The 22,736-nt window shown below is 36.3% G+C and overlaps 1 protein-coding gene across 2 annotated transcripts in view; it reads right to left on the reverse strand.

Moving 5' to 3' along the window:
• Positions 1-22,736, reverse strand: part of SOX30 (SRY-box transcription factor 30) — a 35,705-nt gene that overhangs the window by 4,447 nt on the left and 8,522 nt on the right. Inside the window, exon 4 of one of the 2 annotated variants that reach the window (XM_004737723.3) lies at positions 19,315-19,807. The exons of the other annotated variant lie outside the window; for it this stretch is intronic. Coding sequence (XP_004737780.1) covers positions 19,315-19,807 — 493 coding nt within the window. The remainder of the gene's footprint in view (positions 1-19,314; positions 19,808-22,736) is intronic. 2 annotated transcript variants of the gene reach the window in all.

Raw genomic sequence — 22,736 nt, forward strand, 5'->3', positions numbered from 1 at the left:
ATTGAACCCAGAACCATAAGATATTTAGGAATAAACCTAAGCAAAGGGCGCCTGGGTGGCTCAGTGGTTAAGCCGCTGCCTTCGGCTCAGGTCATGATCTCAGGGTCCTGGGATCAAGCCCCGCATCAGGCTCTCTGCTCGGCAGGGAGACTGCTTCCTCCTCTCTCTCTCTCTCTGCCTGCCTCTCTGCTTACTTGTGATCTCTCTCTGCCAAATAAATAAATAAAATCTTTAAAAATAAATAAATAAATAAATAAACCTAAGCAAAGAAGCAAAGAATCTGTACTCAGAAAACTATAGAAACTTCATAAAAGAAATTGAGGAAGACACAAAGAAATGGAAAAATGTTCCACGCTCATGGATTGGAAGAACAAATATTGTGAAAATGTCTGTGCTACCTAGAGCAATCTATACATTCAATACAATCCCTATCAAAATGCCATCAATCTTTTTCACAGAGCTGAAAAAAATAGTCCTAACAGTTGTATGGAACAAGAAAAGCCCAAATAGCCAAAGGAATTTTTAAAAAGAAAACCAAAGCTGGTGGCATCACAATTCTGGACTTCAAGCTATGTTACAAAGCTATAATCATCAAGACAGTATGGTATTGATACAAAAACAGACATCTATTCAATAGAACAGAATAGAGAACCCAGAAATGGAACCCCAACTTCATGGTCAACAAGTCCTCAACAAAGCAGGAAAGAATATCCAATGGAAAAGGGACAATCTCTTCAACATATGGTGTTGAGATAATTGGACAGCCACATGCAGAAGAATGAAACTGGACCATTTCCTTACACCACACACAAAAATAGACACAAAATGGATGAGAGACCTAAATGTCAAACAGGAATCCATCAAAATCCTAGAGGAGAACACAGGCAGCAATATCTGTGACCTCAGCCACAGCAACTTCTTGCTAGACATGTCTCCAAAGGCAAGAGATATAAAATGAACTATTGTGAATTCATTAAGATAAAAAGCTTTTTCACAGCAAAGGAAACAGTAAAAAAAAAAAAGACAACTTATAGAATGGAAAGAGATATTTGCAAATGTCTTATCAAATAAAGGGCTAGTATCCAAAATTTATAAAGAACTTATCAAACTCAACACCCAAAGAACAAATAATCCAATCAAGAAATGGGCAGAGGACATGAACAGACATTTCTGCAAAGAAGACATCGAAATGGACAACAGACACTTGAAAAAATGCTCAACATCACTTAGCATCAGGGAAATACAAATCAAAGTCACCATGAGATACCACCTCACACCAGTCAGAATAGCTAAAATTAACAACTCGGGAAATGACAGATGTTGGTAAGGATGTGGCAAAAGGGGAAACCTCCTACTGTTGGTGGGTGAAAGCTTGTGCAACCACGCTGGAAAACAGTATGAAAGTTCATCAAAAAGTTTAAAATAGAGCTACCCTATGACCCAGCAATTACACTATTGGGTATTTACCCCAAAGATACAAATGTAGTGATCTGAAGGGGCACATGCAACCTGAGTTTATAGCAGCAATGTCCACAATAGCCAAACTGTGGAAGGAGCCTAGATATCCATCAACAGATGAATGGATAAAGCAGATGTGGTGTATATATACATATACAATGGAATATTACTTAGCCATCAAAAAATGGAATCTTGTCATTTGCAATGACATGGATGAGACTAGAGGGTATTATGCTAAGTGTATAAGTCAGTCAGAGAAAGACAATTATCATACTATCTCACTGACACATGAAATTTAAGAAATAAAACAGAGGACCATAGGGGAAGGGAGGGAAAAATAAAACAAGATGAAACCAGAGAGGGAGAAAAACCAGAAGAGACTCTTAATCATAGGAAACAAACAGAGTTGCTGGAGGGGAGAGGAGTGGAAGGATGGGGTAGCTGCATAATAGACATTAAGGAGTACATGTGATGTAATGAGCACTGGGTACTATATTAGACTGTGATGAATCACAGACCTGTACCTCTGAAACCGGGAATACATTATATGTTAATTTTTTTTAAAAGATGGGTTTTACACACACATACATAGACACACAGGAATATTATGCAGTCATAAAAAAGGATGAGCTCTTGCCATTTGTGACAACATAAATAGACCTAGAGGGCATCTATACCAAGTGAAATAAGTCAGACTGAGAAAGACAAATACTATATGATTTCACTTATAAGTGAAATCTTAAAATGTAAATAAACAAAAAGCAGAATCAGAACTGTAAATACAGAGAACAAACTGATGGTTACCTCAGAATGGGAGGTTGTGCAAAATGAGTGAAGGGGAGTGGAGATACAGTCTTCTAGTTATAAAGTAAATAAGTCATAGGAACAAAAGGTATAGCATAAGCAACATAGTCAATGATAATATAATAGCAATGTTTAAGCTCAAATGGCAGCTATACTTATGATGAACATAGCATAATGTATAAACTCATCAAATCACTATACTGTACATCTGAAACTAATATAAAATTATGTGCCAACTATACTGAGAAAAAAAAAAAAAGAGAGAGAGAGTTCCTGGGCAGGGGGGCCGTGACCCTGGAACAGAGGATAACAACCTTTTTTTTTTTAATTAATTTTTTATTTTTTATAAACATATATTTTTATCCCCAGGGGTACAGGTCTGTGAATCACCAGGTTTACACACTTCACAGCACTCACCAAAGCACATACCCTCCCCAATTTTTAATTGAATCTCCATAATAAGTTAAATTAAAAATATTGTTTCTATTGGAAAGATTTAGAATGAATATTAAACTCTGGTTTTAAAGATCTTTTCCAAATAAAATTTTTGCAAAGTGAACAACCAAAAAGATTATTTTGCTGTTTAACAAATTGATTTTAAGGCAATTCTAAAAATTCTGCCATCCCAATCTGTTTGCTAATTTTTTTTTTTTTAAGAATATTCTCTCTTTCAAAGGTGCATAATGGGAATCATAGGAAGGAGTATACAAATGTCCAAGCGAGAGTTCCCTGGACTCATGGACTCCATCTAGTGACAGAATAACATAAACATAATAACCACACTCAGCAAAACCCCCAAGTTAAGGGTTTCACTTGATGTGCCCACATTTTTTAAAAAAAGGTCAACTTTGTTTTCTTCCCTTTAAAATATAAGTACAATTGACAAACTAGACTATTATCTCAAACACTGAAAATATGGGGGTATCTTGAGTGGTTTGGTATCCCACCCCCAAATGTCCCAAGTGCTGGGTACCTTACCCTTGTTAAATATCACAATAATGAGGCTAAAGTTCCAAAATGTTTCAGGTTTCCTTTCCTACTGCCACATCTTCCTTCGGGCATTTTTAATATAACACGTATGTCCTGAACACATTATCCTTTTAGCTAGAATGACTTTGCTTCTGTAGCTCTTCTAACCTCAGCCCTCCATCTACTGAATTACACAGATACCTCTCCCTCCATAAAGCACTCACTTCAGCTAGAAACAATGTACCCACTATTGTGTTCAGGACTCAATGTAAGCAAGATATTACATAAGACTTGGTGGAGAATTTAATTTTAAAAGAAGATCTAAAATCTAGGTATATACTAGACATATGCTAAAGTCTATAATGCAAACTCAAACATTACATGGCCATGTAGATATTCAGAAAGCAGATCAATTATGATAAGAGCATTCAGAAAACAGATCAATTAAGATAAGATTAATCCTAGAAGTTTGCATGGATGAAAAATAAGTTTAGCATCAATTAGAATTATTAGAATGGTAATATTAGTCAACATGTTAACCAACAATAAGCATTTAGTAGGTTCTCTAGGCATTAGCCAAGGAGTTTATGTGTTATCTCAATTATTCTTTAGACCAACCATATGAGACAGATATTGTATCCCCATTTTACATCCCTGGTGGTCTAGTGGTTAGGATTCGGCGCTCTCTCTCTCCATTTTATAGCTGGGAGTTGAGAACCTTAAAAAGATTGAGTAACTTGCTCAAAGTCATATAATTAGCGAGTAGTGAAACCGAATCAGGCAAGCTAACTCTAGAACTTGTTCTCCTAACTACTGCGCCACTTAAAAACCTGGTAACCTTAAGTAAACATAAGTTTTTCTGAGCCTTGGACACCTTATATAAAACAGATTATGCTGCCAACTTAAAAGATTTGTCAGGAGGAACCTGAGAGAGGATATCTATGCATACTTTAGAAATGAAAAACACTTTTAATGTATTATTATATAGTTTTACAAGAAGTTACAGGTAATAATATATTCATAAACTCAGACACTTACATGTGTGTATAACATTGATTTTCAAAAAGAATGCAAAGATAGAACAAAAAATAACTGAAATGCTGGCATGTAGGAGGCAAGATAGAAGTGGGGAAGAAATAGGCAAAGAAGCTAGACTTCTGAGAATGGACTTTGCCTTATGGTTTTGACTTTGAAACCACAAAATTATTTTACATAATTTTAAAACAAATGTAGTATTTTAAAAAGTAATCCCTAAAAATTAAAAGCAAATGAAAACAGATGAACCCCAGTTATATCAAGTTGTAGTTACCTTAACTACATAAACATTATATCAGGATAATTTAAATCTGGTATTTTTATTGTTCCTTCCTGGTAAGATACACCCTAAAAAGAAAAGAATCACAAACAAATCTTACACTGCATTTGGTAATTTTATTGTTTGTGACAGTGCTGCTTTGAAACTATTGATATAATTGTTTTGAAACTATTCTCTCTCTATATATATATATACATACATATAAACACACATCAGAAAAAAAAAAACATGTTTGGTAAGATAAAGCAAATATATTATTACCATTAGGAAACAAGATTTTTAGGGGGAAAGATACTAGCACATAAGATCAATGCATCTTATTTGAAACTACAATATTAAATTTATTTTGGAAATATCAACATAACACTCATGAAGTATTTTTCTCAAAAAAATACATATTTTCTCATATTCTACACTGCAAATCCCTAGATACTTTTATTTTTCCCAGCGTAACATTATTCATTGTTTTTGCACCACACCCAGGGCTCCATGCAATCCGTGCCTTCTCCAATACCCACCACCTGGTTCCCCCAACCTCCCACGCCCCACCCCTTCAAAACCCTCAGATTGTTTTTCAGAGTCCATAGTCTCTCATGGTTCACCTCCCCTTCCAATTCCCTCAACTCCCTTCTCCTCTCCATCTCCCCTTGTCCTCCATGCTATTTGTTATGCTCCACAAATAAGTGAAACCATATGATAGTTGACGCTCTCTGCTTGACTTATTTCACTCAGCATAATCTCTTCCAGTCCTGTCCATGTTGCTACAAAAGTTGGGTATTCATCCTTTCTGATGGAGGCATAATACTCCATAGTGTATATGGACCACATCTTCCTTATCCATTCGTCCGTTGAAGGGCATCTTGGTTCTTTCCACAGTTTGGCGACCGTGGCCATTGCTGCTATAAACATTGGGGTACAGATGGCCCTTCTTTTCACGACATCTGTATCTTTGGGGTAAATGCCCAGGAGTGCAAATGCAGGGTCATAGGGAAGCTCTATTTTTAATTTCTTGAGGAATCTCCACACTGTTCTCCAAAGTGGCTGCACCAACTTGCATTCCCACCAACAGTTTAAGAGGGTTCCCCTTTCTCCACATCCTCTCCAACACATGTTGTTTCCTGTCTTGCTAATTTTGGCCATTCTAACTGGTGTAAGGTGGTATCTCAATGTGGTTTTAATTTGAATCTCCCTGATGGCTAGTGATGAAGAACATTTTTTCATGTGTCTGATAGCCATTTGTAGGTCTTCATTGGAGAAGTGTCTGTTCATATCTTCTGCCCATTTTTTTATATGATTGTCTGTTTTGTATGTGTTGAGTTTCAGAAGTTCTCTATAGATCCTGGATATCAACCTTTTGTCTGTACTGTCATTTGCAAGTATCTTCTCCCATTCTGTGGGTTGCCTCTTAGTTTTGTTGACTGTTTCCTTCGCTGTGCAGAAGTTTTTGATCTTGATGAAGTCCCAAAAGTTCATCTTCGCTTTTGTTTCCTTTGCCTTTGGAGACATATCTTGAAGGAAGTTGATGTGGCTGATATCGAAGAGGTTACTGCCTATGTTCTCCTCTAGGATTCTGATGGATTCCTGTCTCACGTTGAGGTCTTTTATCCATTTTGAGTTTATCTTTGTGTATGGTGTAAGAGAATGGTTGAGTTTCATTCTTCTGCATATAGCTGTCCAGTTTTCCCAGCACCATTTATTGAAGAGACTGTCTTTTTTCCACTGTATATTTTATTTGTTTTGTCAAATATTAATTGACCATAGAGTTGAGGGTCCATATCTGGGCTCTCTACTCTGTTCCACTGGCCTATGTGTCTGTTTTTATGCCAGTACCATGCTGTCTTGGTGATCACAGCTTTGTAGTAAAGCTTGAAATCAGGTAACCTATTCTCCTGAAGCTGTTTCAAAAAACTGAAGCAGAAGGAAAACTTCCAGATTCTTTCTATGAAGCCAGCATTACCCTGATCCCCAAACCAGGCAAAGATCCTACCAAAAAGGAGAATTTCAGACCAATATCACTGATGAATATGGATGCTAAGATTCTCAACAAGATCCTAGCAAACAGGATCCAACAGCACATTAAAAAGATTATCCACTTATGGTTTGTCTCCCTCCCAATTCCATCTTGTTTCATTGATTCTTCTTCTACCCACTTAAGCCCCCATGTTGCATCACCACTTCCTCATATCAGGGAGATCATATGATAGTTGTCTTTCTCTGCTTGACTTATTTCGCTAAGCATGATACGCTCTAGTTCCATCCATGTTGTCGCAAATGACAAGAAAGGGGGAGGGGGTTTGGGAGGATGGGGTGGGATTATGGACATTGGGGTGGGTGTGTGCTTTGGTGAGTGCTGTGAAGTGTGTAAACCTGGTGATTCACAGACCTGTACCCCTGGGGAAAAAAATATATGTTTATAAAAAATAAAAAATTTAAAGAAAAAAAAAAGATTATCCACCATGACCAGGTGGGATTCATCCCTGGGCTACAAGGATGGTTCAACATTCGCAAATCAATCAATGTGATAGAACAAATCAATAAGAGAAAAGAACCACATGGTCCTCTCAATTGATGCAAAAAAAGCATTTGACAAAATCCAGCATCCGTTCCTGATTAAAATGCTTCAAAGTATAGAGGGAACATTCCTGAACTTCATTAAATCTATCTATGAAAGACCCACAGCAAATATCATCCTCAATGGGAAAAAGCTTACAGCCTTCCCATTGAGATCAGGAACACGACAAGGATGCCCACTCTCACCACTCTTGTTCAACATAGTATTAGAAGTCCTAGCAACAGCAATCAGACAACAAAGAGAAATAAAAGGTATCCAAATTGGCAATAAAGAAGTCAAACTCTCTCTCTTCGCAGATGACATGATTCTTTATATGGAAAACCCAAAAGCTTCCACCCCCAAACTACTAGAACTCATACTACTAGAACCCAAACTACTAGAACTCATTCAGCAACGTGTCAGGATACAAAGTCAATGTACGGAAATCAGTGGCTTTCTTATACACTAACAATGAAAATACAGAAAGGGAAATTAGAGAATCAATTCCATTTACTATAGCACCAAGAACCGTAAGATACCTGGGAATAAACCTAACCAAAGAGGTAAAGGAACTGTACTCGAGGAACTACAGAACACTCATGAAAGAAATTGAAGAAGACACAAAAAGATGGAAGACCATTCCATGCTCTTGTATTGGAAGAATAAACATTGTTAAAATGTCTATACTTGCCTAGAGCACTCTATACTTTTAACGCTATTCCAATCAAAATTCCACCAGTATTTTTCAAAGAGCTGGAGCAAATAATCCTAAAATTTGTATGGAATTAGAAGAAACCCCGAATCGCTAAGGAAATGTTGAAAAACAAAAATAAAACTGGGGGCATCACATTAGATACTTTTTTAAAATTCAGTAACAATGAGCATCCTTATTGCTCACATTGTGATTTCAGCAAAAGGAACCTGGATTTCTGGGTAAAATGGCTGATACCATGTCTGGTGTGCACTAAAGGTACAAGATGAGCCTAGGACTTATTGTGCTAGAGAACAAAAAAGCTATCAAAGATTAAAGACACAGGATATAACTTGTAGCCAACTGGACAAATCAAAGATAAATAAATGGATAATTTGAGCATCAAAAGATATAATAATGACTGCAATGTATAAAAACATACCAAATATACAGAAATCTACTTGTTCATGATGGTGTTGCTAAAACAAAACAAGACTCAATGATATGAGGGGAAAAAATCAAGAATTTATCCTATCCTTTGGTATTTCTGAGTAACCAACTGATGAGGGTTAAGTTTTTCTTCAAAAAAGCATTCTAGCGGGACGCCTGGGTGGCTCAGTTGGTTGGATAACTGCCTTCGGCTCAGGTCATGATCCTGGAGTCCCGGGATCGAGTCCCGCATCGGACTCCTAGCTCCATGGCGAGTCTGCTTCTCTCTCTGACCTTCTCCTCGTTCATGCTCTCTCTTACTGTCTCTCTCTCAAGTAAATAAATAAAATCTTAAAAAAAAAAAGCATTCTAGCTAATGAGTGAAGGAATACTGAATCAAAAAATGACCATTTTGCAATCTCATGGTTCTAGGCAACAATCTCCATAGGCACTAAAATCATTGCACTGGTATTTCTCAAGCTTAGCTGACCATTACAATCACCTGTAGGAACTTTTAAAGAATTCTGCTGTCCAGGTCCCCCCCAGACACAAAAAGTCCAATTTATTTGGTCTTAATTCTTCAAGTGATGCTACTGTATAGCCAAGAATTGAGAAGCAGCACTTACCTATCATGATAATACCTGAACCTGCAGATCATTCTTAACATCACTCTTAGAATCAAACAAACGTTATGTACCTCTTGATGTGATACACTACAAATTACACAGCACCACCCATGAGGTATCATTGCCAAAAAAAGAGAAAGAGAGAGAAAAGAAAAAGGAAGAGAAAGGAGGAGAATAAAAGCAAAAAAAAAAAAAAAAAAACAAAAAAACAAAACGGAAACAGAGTCAAATCAAGTTGCAAGAGCTATCATTTCACAGGGTGGGGGGGGAGGGTAATAAGGTAACATGTAAATTATATCCAAGGATAAAATAAGCAAAATCCAGGATGAGGATAACATGTTTCTTCAATGAATACAAGGCATTAAAAAACAATAAAAGAGGATAGAGAACTGTTCTAGCATGAAAGAGGCTTAAAAAACAATCACATCCAATATGTATATCTTGTTTCGATCCTGTTTATATTCTGCTGTTTACACATACCATAGTTTATCTATTCACCTACTGAAACACATCTTGATTCTTTCTGTATTGGCAACTATGAATAAAACCGCTATAAGCATCTGTGTGCAGATTTACACATTTGTGTAAACACAATTTTTTTTCTTTTCTTTTCCTTCCTCTTTCTTTTCTTTCTTTCTCCTTCCTTCCTTCCTTCCTTCCTTCCTTCCTTCCTTCCTTCCTTCCTTCCTTCCTTCCTTCCTTCCTTCCTTCCTTCATGGTAAATACCAAGGAGTGTGATTGCTGGATCATATGGTAAGAGTATTTTTAGCTTTATAAGGAACTGCCAAACTGTCTTCCAAAGTAGGTATACCATTATGCATTTCTACTAGCAATAAATTAGAATTTCCTTTGCTCCACATCCTGACCAGTATTTGGTGTTCAGGATTTGGTGTTGTCCATATTTTGGATTTTGGCAATCCTGATAGATTTGTAGTTATATCCCATTTAAATTTGTAATTCCCTAAAGATACATAATGTGAAGCATCTTAAATGCTTAAATGCCATCTGTATATGTTCTTTGGTGAGGTGTCTGTTCAGGTTTTTGGTCCACTTTTAATAGGCTGTTTTCTTATTGTTGAGTTTTAAGAATTCAAATATTTTGCACATTTTGTGTAACACTCCTTAATCAGATATATCTTTTGCAAAAATTTTCTCCCAGTCTGTGACTTGACTTTCATTTTCTTGATACCACAGTTTTTGATATAGTAGCTTTGTATAGTAAGTTTAAAGTCAGGAATTGTGAGTCCTCCAAATTTGTTTCCCCTTCTCAAGATTGTTTTAAAACTATTCTGGGTCACTTACAGTTCCATATAAACTTTAGCATCAGCTTTTCCATTTCTGTAAAAATAAGTCATTGGGATTTTTGAGAGGGATTGTATTGATTCTGCAAATCACTTCGGGAAGTACTGTCTTCTTAACAATAGTAAGCCTTCTAAGCATGAACATAAATACTTTGCATTTATTTAGATCTTTCATTTCTTTCAGTAATGATTTGTAGTTTTCAGTTTGTAAGTCTTATGCCTCTCCCTCATTAGATTTATTCCTAGGTATTTTAGTCTTTTTGATGCTACTTTAAATAGAATTGTTTTCTTAATTTCATTTTTGGATTGCACATTGCTAATGTATAGAAAATTCAAGTGATTTATGTATATTGATCTTATACCCTGCAACTTATCATTAGCTCTAATAAACTTCTGCAGATTCTTTAGGATTTTCTTTATATAGGATTTTCCATACATAGGATCATGTGTAAAAAGAGATAATTTTATTTCTTTTGTTTTGGATGTCTTTTAAAAAAATTTTATTTATTTTTAAAATTTCTTTTCAGTGTTCCAGAATTCATTGTTTATGCACCATACCCAGTGCTCCATGCAATACGTGCTCTCCATAATACCCACCACCAGGCTTACCCAACCTCCCACCCCCCACCCCTCCAAAACCCTCAGATTGTTTTTCAGAGTCCACAGTCTCTTATGGTTCTTCTCCCCCTCCAATTTCCCCCAACTCCCTTCTCGATGTCTTTTTTTTTTTTTTCTTGCTTAATTTCTCTGGCTAGAACTTCTAGTACAATGTTGAAAAGCAACTGTGAAAGCAAACATCCTTTTCTGGTTCCCAGTCTCAGGAGGACAGCTTTTGGTCCATCATCAATGAAGATGATATCAACCTTGGGTTTTGTTCAATGTTGAGGAAGTTCTTTTCATGCTGAGGAAGTTCTCTTCTCTTCCTAGCCTGACGATTCAGTTTTGAAATCAGGAATTGTTTTTTATAATAAAAAAAGATGTTGGATTTTATCAAATGCTTTTTTTTTCTGCATCAATTGAGATAATCAGGTGGTTTTGTTCCTTCATTCTATTTATAAGGTGTATTACACTGATTTTCAGATGTTGAACCACACATACATTGCTAGGGTAAATCTCACTTGGTCTTGGTATATCATCCTCTTAACATCCTGCTGGACTCAGTTTGCTAGTATTTTATTAAGCATATTTTACAACTATATTCACAAGATATATTAGTCTGTAATATGTGGTATCTTTGTCTGGCTTTGGTAGCAGAGTAATGTTGGTCTTAGCTGTGTCCCCTCATATATTTTGGAAGAATTTGAGAATTGGTGTTAATTCCTCTTTAAATGTTTGGTAGAATTGACCAATGAAGCTATCTAGCCCAGGGCTTCTCTTTGCTGGGAGGTTTTTGATTACTGATTCAATCTCTTTTTTAAAAATTAACATATAAAGTATTATTTGTTTCAGGGGTACAAGTTGGTGATTCATCAGTCTTAGAAAACTCACAGTACTCACTATAGCACATACCCTTCCCAGTGTCCATTACCCAGCCACCCCATCCCTCTCCTCTCCCCTCCAGCAAACCTTGGTTTCTTTCTGAGATTGAGTCTCTTATAGTTTATCTCCCTCTCTGGTTTCATCTTGTTTCCTTTTTTCCCTCCCTTCCCCTATAATCCTGTGTCTTGTTTCTCAAATTCATCATAACTAATTCAACCTCTTAATATAGGTCTCTCCAGATTTGCATTTTCTTCTTGAGTCAGTTTTGATAATTCACGTATTTGTCCACTTTATCTAGGTATCTAACTGGTTGGTGTACAATTATTCACTGTATTCTCCTATAGTCATTTTTATTTCTTTAAAGTTGGTAGCAATGTACCCAATTTCATATCTTATTTTAGTAATTTATGTCTTCTCTGTTTTTCTTAGTCAGTCTAGCTAAAGTTTGATCAATTCAATTGATCTTTTTAAAAAGCTAACTTTTGTTAATTTTCTTTTATTTCATTAAACTCTCTTTTTTCTTCTTTACTTTTCTCTAATCATTCCTTTCCTTCTGCAAGCTTTAGGTTTTGTTCGCTCTTCTTTTAGAAGAGAAGGTTTTGTTTGCTCTAGTTAGGTTTTAACGTTCTTGTTGATTTGAGATCTTCTTTTTGAATGTAGGTCATGGCAGCTATAATTTTTCTGTTATTCTATCATGGTTGGAGAAGAAACTTTGTATGATTTAAATCTTTTTAAGTACTTTTGAGACTTGCTTTGTGATCTAACATATGGTCTATCCTATGTGCAATTGTGTGCCATTATGAAGAATCTATATTCAAACATTGGGTGAAACATTATATATGTCTATTATGTAGTTGTTCTTTCCAGTATTGTATAGTGTTCTATTTCCTTATAATCTTCATTCATTTTGGAGGAATGATCTATCCATTATTGAAAGTATTCACAGCTAACATCATACTCAATGGTGAAAAGCTGAAAGCTTTTTCTCTAAGATAACGTTTAGGAGGGGTACTGGGTGACTCAGTCGGTTAAGCAACCAACTCTTGATTCCTGCTCAGGTCATGATCTCAGGGTCGTGGGATTGAGCCCTGCGTCAGACTCCATGCTAAGCAAGGAGCCTTCTTAAGATTCTTTCTCTACCTCTCCTTCTGCCCTCCCCTTTTTACGATCTCTCTATGAATAAATAAGATCTTAAAAAAAGAAGAGAGTAAGACAAGGATGCTCACACTTGCCACTTCTATTCAACATAGTATTGGAACACCAAGACAGAGATATCAGGCAAGAAAAAGAAATAAAAGGCACCCAAACTGGAAAAGAAGAAGTAAAACTGTCTCTATTTGCACTGATATATTATACTTAGAAAACCCTAAAGATTCCATTGAAAAAAAAGTTAGAACTAATCAACAAATTCAGTAAAGTTTGAGGATACAAAATGAATAAACAAAAATCCTCTGCATTTCTATACACTAAAAAAAAGCTATTATAAAAAGGAATTAAGAAAACAATCCCATTTACAACTGCTTCAAGAAGAATAAAATACCTAAAAATAAATTTAACCAGAAAGGTGAAAGACTTGTATGCTGAAAATGATAAGATGTTGGTGAAAGAAACTGAAGAAAACATAAATAAACGGAAAGATATTCTGTGCTCATGGATCAAAAGAAGTATTGCTAAATGTCTATAGTACCCAAAGGAATCTATAGATTCAATGCAACCCCTATCAAAATTCCAGTGGAATTTTTCACAGAAATAGAACAAACAATCCTAAAATTTGTATGGAACCACAAAAGACCCCAAAGTCAAAGCAATCTTGAGAAAGAACAAAACTAGGGACATTATATTCCCTGATTTCAAACTATATTATAAATCTATAATAAAACAATATGGTATTGGCATAAAACCAGACACAGATCAACGGAAAAGAATAGAGAGACCAGAAATAAACTCACACATACATGGTCAACTAATTTACAAAGGAGTAAAGCATATACAATCAGGAAAGGATAGTCTCTTCAATAAATGATGTTAAGAAAACTGAACAGTCACATGGAAATAATGAAACCCCTATTTTATGCCATACATAAAAATCACCCCAAAAATTAAAGATTAAAGACTTGAACATAAGACCCCATATCATAAAATTCCTAAAAGAAAACATAGGCAGTAAGCTTCTTGACATTGGTCTTGCTGATGATGCTTTGGGCTTGACATCATAAGGCAATAAAAACAGAAATAAACAAGTGGGACCACATCAAAATAAAAAGCTTCTCCACAGCAAAGGAAACCAGTAACGAAATGAAACAGTAAGCTACAAAATAGGAGAAAATATTTGCAACCCATATATCTGATAAGGCCTTAATATCCAAAATCTATAAAGAACTCATACAAGTCAATAGCAACAAAACAACAATCCAATTAAAAAATAGGCACATATTGGGGAGAATATGTGCCATGGTGAGGCTGTGAAGTGTGTAAACCTGGCGATTCACAGCCTGTACCCCTGGGGATAAAAATACATTATATGTTTATAAAAAAATAAAGATTTAAAAAAAATACCAACATATCTCAAAAAAAAAAATAGGGACAGGATCTAAATAGACATTTTTCCAAAGAAGACATACAGATGGCTAACAGGTACATGATAAGGTACCTCAACGTCACTAATCATCGGGGAAATGCACATAAAAAAAACACAATGAGACATTACCTTACACCTGTTTAAATGGTTTTATAAAAAAGATAAGGACTAACAAGTGTTGGTGAGGATGTGGAGAAAAGGGAACCCTTGTGTGCACTATTGGTGGTAAAGTAAATTGGTATAGCCACTGTGAGAAATGATATGAACATTCCTCAATTAAAAATAGAACTGTCTTATGATCCAGCAATTCCACTTCTGGGTATTTATTTGAAGGAAATAAAGATGCTAACTTGGAAGAATAACTGTACCCCCATGTACATGTACAGAGGTTCCATACATACAGTGGAATATTATTCAGCTGTATAAGAGGGAAGAAATCCTGTAATAATATGGATGAATCTTGAGGACATTATGCTAAGTAAAATAAGTCACAGAAAGACAGGTATGGTATGATCTCACTTATACATGGAAATTAAAAATACATGAATTCATAGAGAACAGATTGGTGATTGCCAAAGGAGGTATGGGGGAGGAAATGGGAAAAAAGGGTGAAGGTGGTCTAAAGTTACAAACTTCCAGTTATAAGATATATAAGTCCTGGAGACAGAATGTACAGCATTGTGACAATAGTTAATAATACCATGTTGTATATTTGAAAGTTGCTGAGAGTGCTGTGAAGTGTGTAAACCTGGTGATTCACAGACCTGTACCCCTGGGGATAAAAATATATGTTTATCAAAAATAAAAAATTAAAAAAATAAAATAAAATGTAGATTCGGGCGCCTGGGTGGCTTAGTGGGTTAAGCCTCTGTCTTCCACTCTGGTCATGATCTCAGGTCCTAGGATCCAGCCCCACATTGGGCTCTCTGCTCAGCAGGGAGCCTTCTGCCTGCCTCTCTGCCTACTTGTGATCACTGTCTGTCAAATAAATAAAATCTTTAAAAAAATAAAAAAAAGAAAAAAAAAAAAGAAAGTTGCTGAGAGACTAAATCTTAAAAGTTCTCATAACAAGCAAAAAAAAAAATGTATGTTGTACACATAAAACTAATGGTATATATCAGTTATATCTCAAAAAAATATTTAAGACATCAACTGTCATCATTAAGTTTATCTATTTCTCTCTTTAATTCTGCAAATTTTGGCTTCATATGTTTTGGGGCCCTTTGTTGCATATGTATACGGTTATAATCACTGTATCTTTTTAATGTATTAACTTTTTATCAATATGTAATGTCCTTCTTTATCTACTGTAACAATTTTTGATATAAAATCTATTTTGTCTAATATTATTATAGAAGCCCATCTCTTTTTGGTTACTATTTGCATGGAATATCTTCTTTTATTTTTTCCCCTTTCAACCTATTTGTGTCTTTGGATCTAAAGTGAGTCTTTTGCAGATAGAATATATTTTGATACTATTTTTAATACACTCTGCCAATTTCTGCTTTTAATTAGAGAGTTTAATCCACTTATATTTAAATTGATTACCAGTAAGGAAGAACTTATTTTGCCATTTTGCTATTTTGCTTTATATATGTCAATTTTTTGTTTTTCCTCAGTTTTTCCATTAAGGTCTTCTTCTATACTTAATGGATTTTTCTAGAGGGCTACTGTGTTCCCTTGTTTTCTTTTTGCATATTTATAGTTATTTTCTTAAATGGTTGCCTTGGAGATTACAATTAAAATCCTAAATGTATAACAATCTAATTTAAACTGATATTTGCCTTTATTGGCATATGAAAACTCTGTATAAAACATCACTCCCACTTTATATTGTCATTAATTATATATATACTTTATTTATCCATTGACATAGATTTATAATAATTGCTTATGCATTTACGTTTTAAATAATACAGAAAAAAAAAGAGAAGTTACTAACCAAAAATGCAGTAACACTGGGTTTTATAACTACCTATATAGTAACTTTTACCACTGTTCTTTATTTCTTTGTTTGGCTTTGAGTTACTGTCTAGTGTCTTTTCATTTCAGCTTGGAGTAGTCCCTTCAGCATTTCTTTTTTTTTTTTTTTTTAAGATTTTATTTATTTCTTTGACAGAGAGAGATCACAAGTAGATGGAGAGGCAGGCAGAGAGAGAGAGAGAAAGGGAAGCAGGCTTCCTCCTCAGCAGAGAGCCCGATGTGGGGCTCGATCCCAGGACCCTGAGATCATGACCTGAGCCGAAGGCAGAGGCTTAACCCACTGAGCCACCCAGGCGCCCCCCCTTCAGCATTTCTTGTAGGACACGTCTACTAGTTCTGAAATTCCTCAACTTTTGTAATCTGGCAGGCTTTTATTTCTCCTTTATTTTTGAAGGATACTTTGTCAATTATAGAATTCTTGGTTGATGGCTTTTTTCTTTCAGCACTTTGTATCCCACTGCCTTCTGCCTCCACGGTTTCTGATGTGAAATTGGCTGTTAGCTTTATTGAGAATCTCCTGTACAAGATAAGTCATATTCTTCTAGCTGTACTCAAGAGTCTTTCTTCATCATTGATATTTAATAGCTTGATTATAATGTATCTCAGTGTGGATCTCTTTGTATTTATCCTAGTTAGTATTCATTCAACTTCTTGGATTCACATCCTTCTTCAAATTTGGATCATTTTTGGCCACTATCTCTTTAAATATTCTTTCTGCCCTTCCTTTCTCACCTTTTCTCCAGAAACTCTGATGATTATGTTGGTAGATCTGATGGGTGTCCCACAGGTCCCTTAGATTCTGTTTACTCTTAACTATTTTTAATTCTGCCTCTTAGATTGGATGATTGCAATTGACCTATCTTTATATTCACTAATTATATTTTTATATTGATCTTTATATTCACTAATTCTTTAAATTCACTAATTCTTTATATTCACTAATTCTTTCACTTTATATTCACTAATTCTAATCACTTTATATTCACTAATTCTTCTGTCTGCTCAAACATGCTGCTGGGTCTCCATAGTGATTTTTCATTTCAGTTACTATAATTTTAAGATCCAAGATTTCTATTTGGTTCCTTTTTATAATTTCTGTATTTTTATTGATTTTTTTCTCTATTTGGTGGTACTCTATTCTCCTTGTTTCATCTAGTTCTCTGTCCATAGTTTCTTTTATTTCCCTTTAGCTCAAGACAATTGATTTAAAGTCTTTGTCTAGTAAATCCAATGTCTGGGCTTCCTTGGGGATAGTTTCTGTTAACTTTTTTCCTTGTAGATACCATATTCTTATTTCCTTACATGCATAGGAATTTTTTGTTGAAAACTGGACGTTTTTAGTATTATAATACAGTATTTCTAAAAATCAGATTTCTGCCCCTCCCCAGGGTATGATGCTGTTGTTTCTTTTGAGTTGTACTTATGTGTTTCATTGGTCACTTTTCTAGACTTTTTGTAAAGACTTCATTCTCTGTCTTTTGTGATTATTTAAGTCTCTGTTCCATTATCTTAGTGATTTGGCAGAGCTTTCCTTAAACATGTAGAACCAGAAAAAGCAAAACAGAGTAAAAAACATTCTCCCAGTCTATGCAGATTGTTTCTGAATTGGGGTACTCCTTCAGTGCTTGTCCAGGCTGTTTACAGTTCTTTCTTAGACTCAGTTTTCTACTTACACAGAGCCTAAAGATCAGTCAGAGGTGAAAGCTTACAGTCTTCTCAGGTGCTTGTTGAATATGTGTCTAGCCCTGGATGTGTGTGTGCCATTCTGGATTTCGCAGTATATATGGGAGCTTTTCAAAGCTCTTACTCCCCATGTACCTCCTTCCCAGCCTCTTCTAGGATTTTCAGTGTGCCTCCTGCTTGCCCCAACTGTTGTCCCTTACCCTCAGAAAGCGGAAGTAGCGTATGCCTTTGAATATTTTTCACAAACACCACTTGAAAGACAACTCAAACCCTGAGAGTATTTTGAGGTTCATGAAACAAAGGCAAGCCCTTGAGCCAATTCTTCAGGAAGCCACCAAATAAATCAAAATGCACAACCATAACACTTTGAGAAAAAATGTCTATATTGCTTCCTCTAACAGCAAAAAGTTGCACCAGAACATGAGTCACCGACCCCTCGACCGCCACTAAACCATAAAATGGGGAACCGTTGTGGCAAACTGAGGTAAGGCCTTGAAAACAAACACTCTTATTATGAATTGGAGTAATGTAACATATACCTGAAAAGTTCTTTGAGCTATTGGTATGTCTATGTGGGAAGTAATTTTACTTTCCTAAATAAGTAACAATAGAAGATTGGTACTGAACATGTAACACTCTAATCTCAGTAGTAACTATCGGCTTATGCGCTTAACAATTGAAAAGTAGAACTTTTACTATATTAGAGTATTTGCTAGGAAGCTACATTCTAGCACTCCAAAATGAAAAATTATAAATTTGTTTTCCCTAGATGCTTTCCTATAAAAATCAATTCTTTCACTGATAATTTATATGGGAATTTTTTGGGTTAAAAAGACAACTGTGTAACTTTGAACAAGTCATTAAACCTCCCAGACCAAGCACTTTCCTCTATAGTGTTGCTATTCAAAGTTTGGTCTACAAATCAATAGAACTGGCATCACTTGGGAACTTGTTAGAGATGCAGAATATCAAGCCTACTATACCCTGGTATAGGATACTGCTCTACCCCAGACCTACTGACTCAGCATCTTCATTGTAACAAGATCACCTAGGAATGATACACAAAAAATAAGTCTGAGAAGCACAAGTCTATGAATAGGGTATGGGGAGAGTAAGTAAATGATCTTAAGGACCCTTATAACTGATTCTAAAAAAAAAAAATCAGATCTGACAACATTGGAGCCTGTATTATCTTGTGGTGACCATCAGCTACAGCTGAGTAGCAGCTACCCCATTAGATGGGGTATGAACTCTCTTTGGCCTCCTAGTCCTCATCTAGCCTCATTCATGTATTTATATTAACTGCCTGGCCCCTGTTCAGCCTCTAATCTAAATCAGATTCCAACCAGAATTGAGGGAGTCCCTTTCTAAATAAGGAGTACCTTCAGAGGTAAAAATTCATTAGCTGTATGTGTCTTCAGGTGAAAGAAAAAAAATGTTCATTTACCTTGATGGGAAGTAGTGAGGTCCAGGTAGGAAGTAAGGGTGATGAAAAGAAAATCGTGGTGGTGTCCCAAACAACGTGGCCGGATGGCCAAGGGGAGGAGCTTGGTAGACATGTGAGTGTGGAATAGGAGGAGCCTGGGGGATTGGAGCACTTCTGGGACAAGTGGAAACGCTGGGATACTCCTTGGGAGGTTGGATGGTTGAGGTCGCAAATCTGGCATGGGCAGTACTTGCACTAGTTGGAATCCTGTTGGTGTTCTCCAGAGAGACGGGAGTAGGTCTCTTCACGGAGCGACTGGCTCCGGAGTGCAGCCGATGAGTGTCTGTTTGGGAGGGCCCCGCAAAGCGCTGGGGTGGGAGTGCTGGACGGAGGGGCAGGCTTGGAGCCTGGATGCCCACCTGGGCAGTACTGGAGACGCTGGGCTGGAAAAGTGAGATGGGGCTTGGGCGCTGGACCGCAGGTGTGGGCAGTTGGATGGCAGGTGGGGCGTCACCTTCAGAAATAAAAACAGCATAGGTCTGGCATTAATTGAGTTGCTCCATGTTTTTCTTTATCCAGAATTTAATAAACTGTACAACCAGAAGTCCTCACTAACCATCTCACCTAATAACATTACCACACCACACCACTCTATTTCCTTTATAGAATTTGAACAATTTGAAATAATTGTTTATATATATATTTTTTGTCTCTCTTTCCCATCTAGATTCTAAGTGCCATGAGAAGAGAGACCTGTTCTGTTTTGCTCCCTGCTATACATCCAGGGCTCAAAAGTCTGTATGGCCTTCAGCAAATATTTCTGAAAGGATAAGTAAAGGACTAAAGTTGAGTGATTGAGTGAAAGATGAAAACATACAAATGCTAATGTGTATATATAAATGTTTCTTTAAAAAAAGTAATATGAAACTACTGACAGTGGTTACTTCTAAGGAACAGTCATCTGGGAGAAGGGACAGGACAATGGACAGGTAGACTTTTATTATATATCTACTGGTACTGTTTGAATTTTCTATTGTGTAAATATGTTAACCTTCCTTTGAATATTGAGATTTCAGGGTAGTATATAGGTCATTTTTCTACTATTGCATATACTTCCCTATATTAAATTGACATTAGAATTACATTTAATTTTTTAACTGAAAAAATAAACAGCCAGTAAAATTATTTTGCTTCATTGCATTCAATGTCAATGCTATTACAAAAGGAAATTCCCAGGTGAGAAGAGGACTTGCCACAGGTCAACAATTTGTGACAGATATGAAAACAGTATTTTGCAGCAAGGCATAACAAATATGGCAGAATTTAATAGGTAGGTGAAACAATCATGCTCTTGAACAAGAGAGGACTACTAATTGAGTGAGTCACCAAGTTATTCAAATAGCACATTTAGCCTAAACTTAATTAAACTTTTCCAAAGAAATATAGAGGGAAGCCACAGCAATAGAGTCATGATCTGTTTTATTCCAGTGCAGTTAGATCTCCAGTGCAGTCCAAGAACAGACTATGATTAGAAATATGTCTCTGCAAGAGGCTGAAAGAAATGTAGATCTTTTCTTAGCATTGCCCAGGGAAGGCCTTTCCTTCCTTCTTTCTCTCCAGAATAAGAATACAATGCTCCTCCTAAACCTGCAAGTAGGGAATTAAGAGATCGATCTATCTGTTTCAAAAATGGCCCCTGACTCAGTCAAGCACAGACAACATAGGGTCAGGGTGTGCGTGAAGCTGTCCTGACTCATAGTTGTTAAGGTCATGTGCCCCCCTCCCCCGGCCCCCATGAGGCACAGGCCTTAGTTAGACCTTTCTTGATTGATCAAGCATAAAATAATTTCCCTCTTCCATGTTCCCTTAGAACATGTAAGTCTATAACTTATCACAAAATGTTATAAATCTCTGTGCCTTGCTTCTCTGCCACCCCTACCCACAAAACTGGAAGCTTGAGAACAGGAGCACTTTCTTTCAAACCTGCATCCAAGTTTTTGGCATGGAACTTGGCTAATAATAGTTAGAAAGCTATGGCTAGATGGGGGAAAAGAAACCCTAACAAATAAACCTATACCTGATAGCACTTCTACCACTGATCTGCTATAAGGAGAACTCCCTTATCTAAACAACCATGAAGCCAGAATGACTTGTAATTGAATTATCACTGTACTCAAAACATCTGCTCCTAAAAGTTAGACCTCTGACCCAGGCTTCTCCTCCCTATAGCTAGTACAAGCAGCTCTTAGTCCTCAGTAAAGAAGTATGATCTTCCTAGGCAAAGTAAAGTTATATAGACCAACTGGTATTGTTTTAGTTACTGAAGAAAGAAGGAACTCATTTTTTAGCTGACATGAAATGTTCTTTTTTACCGAAGATATTTCTAAAAAAAAAAGCAGTACGAGGCATGAGATGATAAATCATGCATCCTTTAACTCAATATTCACCAAGTAACCAACATATGTCAGGCACTGTTTTGGTCTGAGGTTAAAAATAAAATAGATGCATAGAGAGTTACATAGAAGTATAAGGAAGATGTCCTAAATGTTGAAATTCTGGTTGCTAAGCAGGAAGTTAAAGTCTGCAACATCTAGGCATTTCCATAAACTGTCAGTGAAGAGAGAAGACTTGTGGGAAGGGCAGAGCTCTAATGTATCAAACTTTAGATAAGGGATTGAAAAAACTAGCCAGTCATCTGTTTTCTCTTCTTCTAGCACATAGTTAAATTATCTTTCCCAGCCTCCCTTGCAGTCAGAGGAGTTGCCATGTGGCCAAGAGCTACCTAATGGAAGGTAGAAGAGATGTGCACCACTTCTGAGCCTGGCCCCTGAAAACCTTCAGGTATTATCTTCCATGCTCTTTCCTGTTCTGTAGATTCATGCACACTAGTCCAGTGGCCTTGGATGCCACATATGAAAGATGGCAGTGCCACAGCAGAGAAGTAGTTTGTGCCCAGGAGTCACTCCTTCAAAGACATCTGTACACTGACTAGAAATACCTATTTTAGACTTTAAATGGATAAAAATAAACCATAATTCTGTTTAAACCATTATGTTTAGGTGCTTATAAAGCAGCTAGCATTATCTAATCATTACATGAGATAAAGAGAAGAATTCTAGATCTATGATATAATATGACAGGAACAAAAGAAGTTATTAATTTTCAATACTCCCCCACCATCTCTCCAAAAGGGAAAGAATTCACTGTCTGTACTGACTGGACAGAGGGTGCGATGAGGCTTTTGTTGTGTGACTGGGATAAATAGTGAAGGAATGAAGAATGGCAGAAACTGAGAACAGACCAAATTTCTCTACAAGAAAAAGTTGTATGGAGGTAGTCTGGAGAGAAGGACCAGCATGTGTCTGAACAATAAGAGAGGCAGAGAGAGAAGGAGAGGGGAGAGAAATGGAGTAACAGGCAGAGACACAGAGACAGAGATGGGG

Source organism: Mustela putorius, unplaced genomic scaffold (assembly GCF_011764305.1).
Source record: "Mustela putorius furo isolate JIRA1106 unplaced genomic scaffold, ASM1176430v1.1 tig00000407_pilon_pilon_pilon, whole genome shotgun sequence".
Lineage (NCBI taxonomy): Eukaryota > Metazoa > Chordata > Mammalia > Carnivora > Mustelidae > Mustela > Mustela putorius.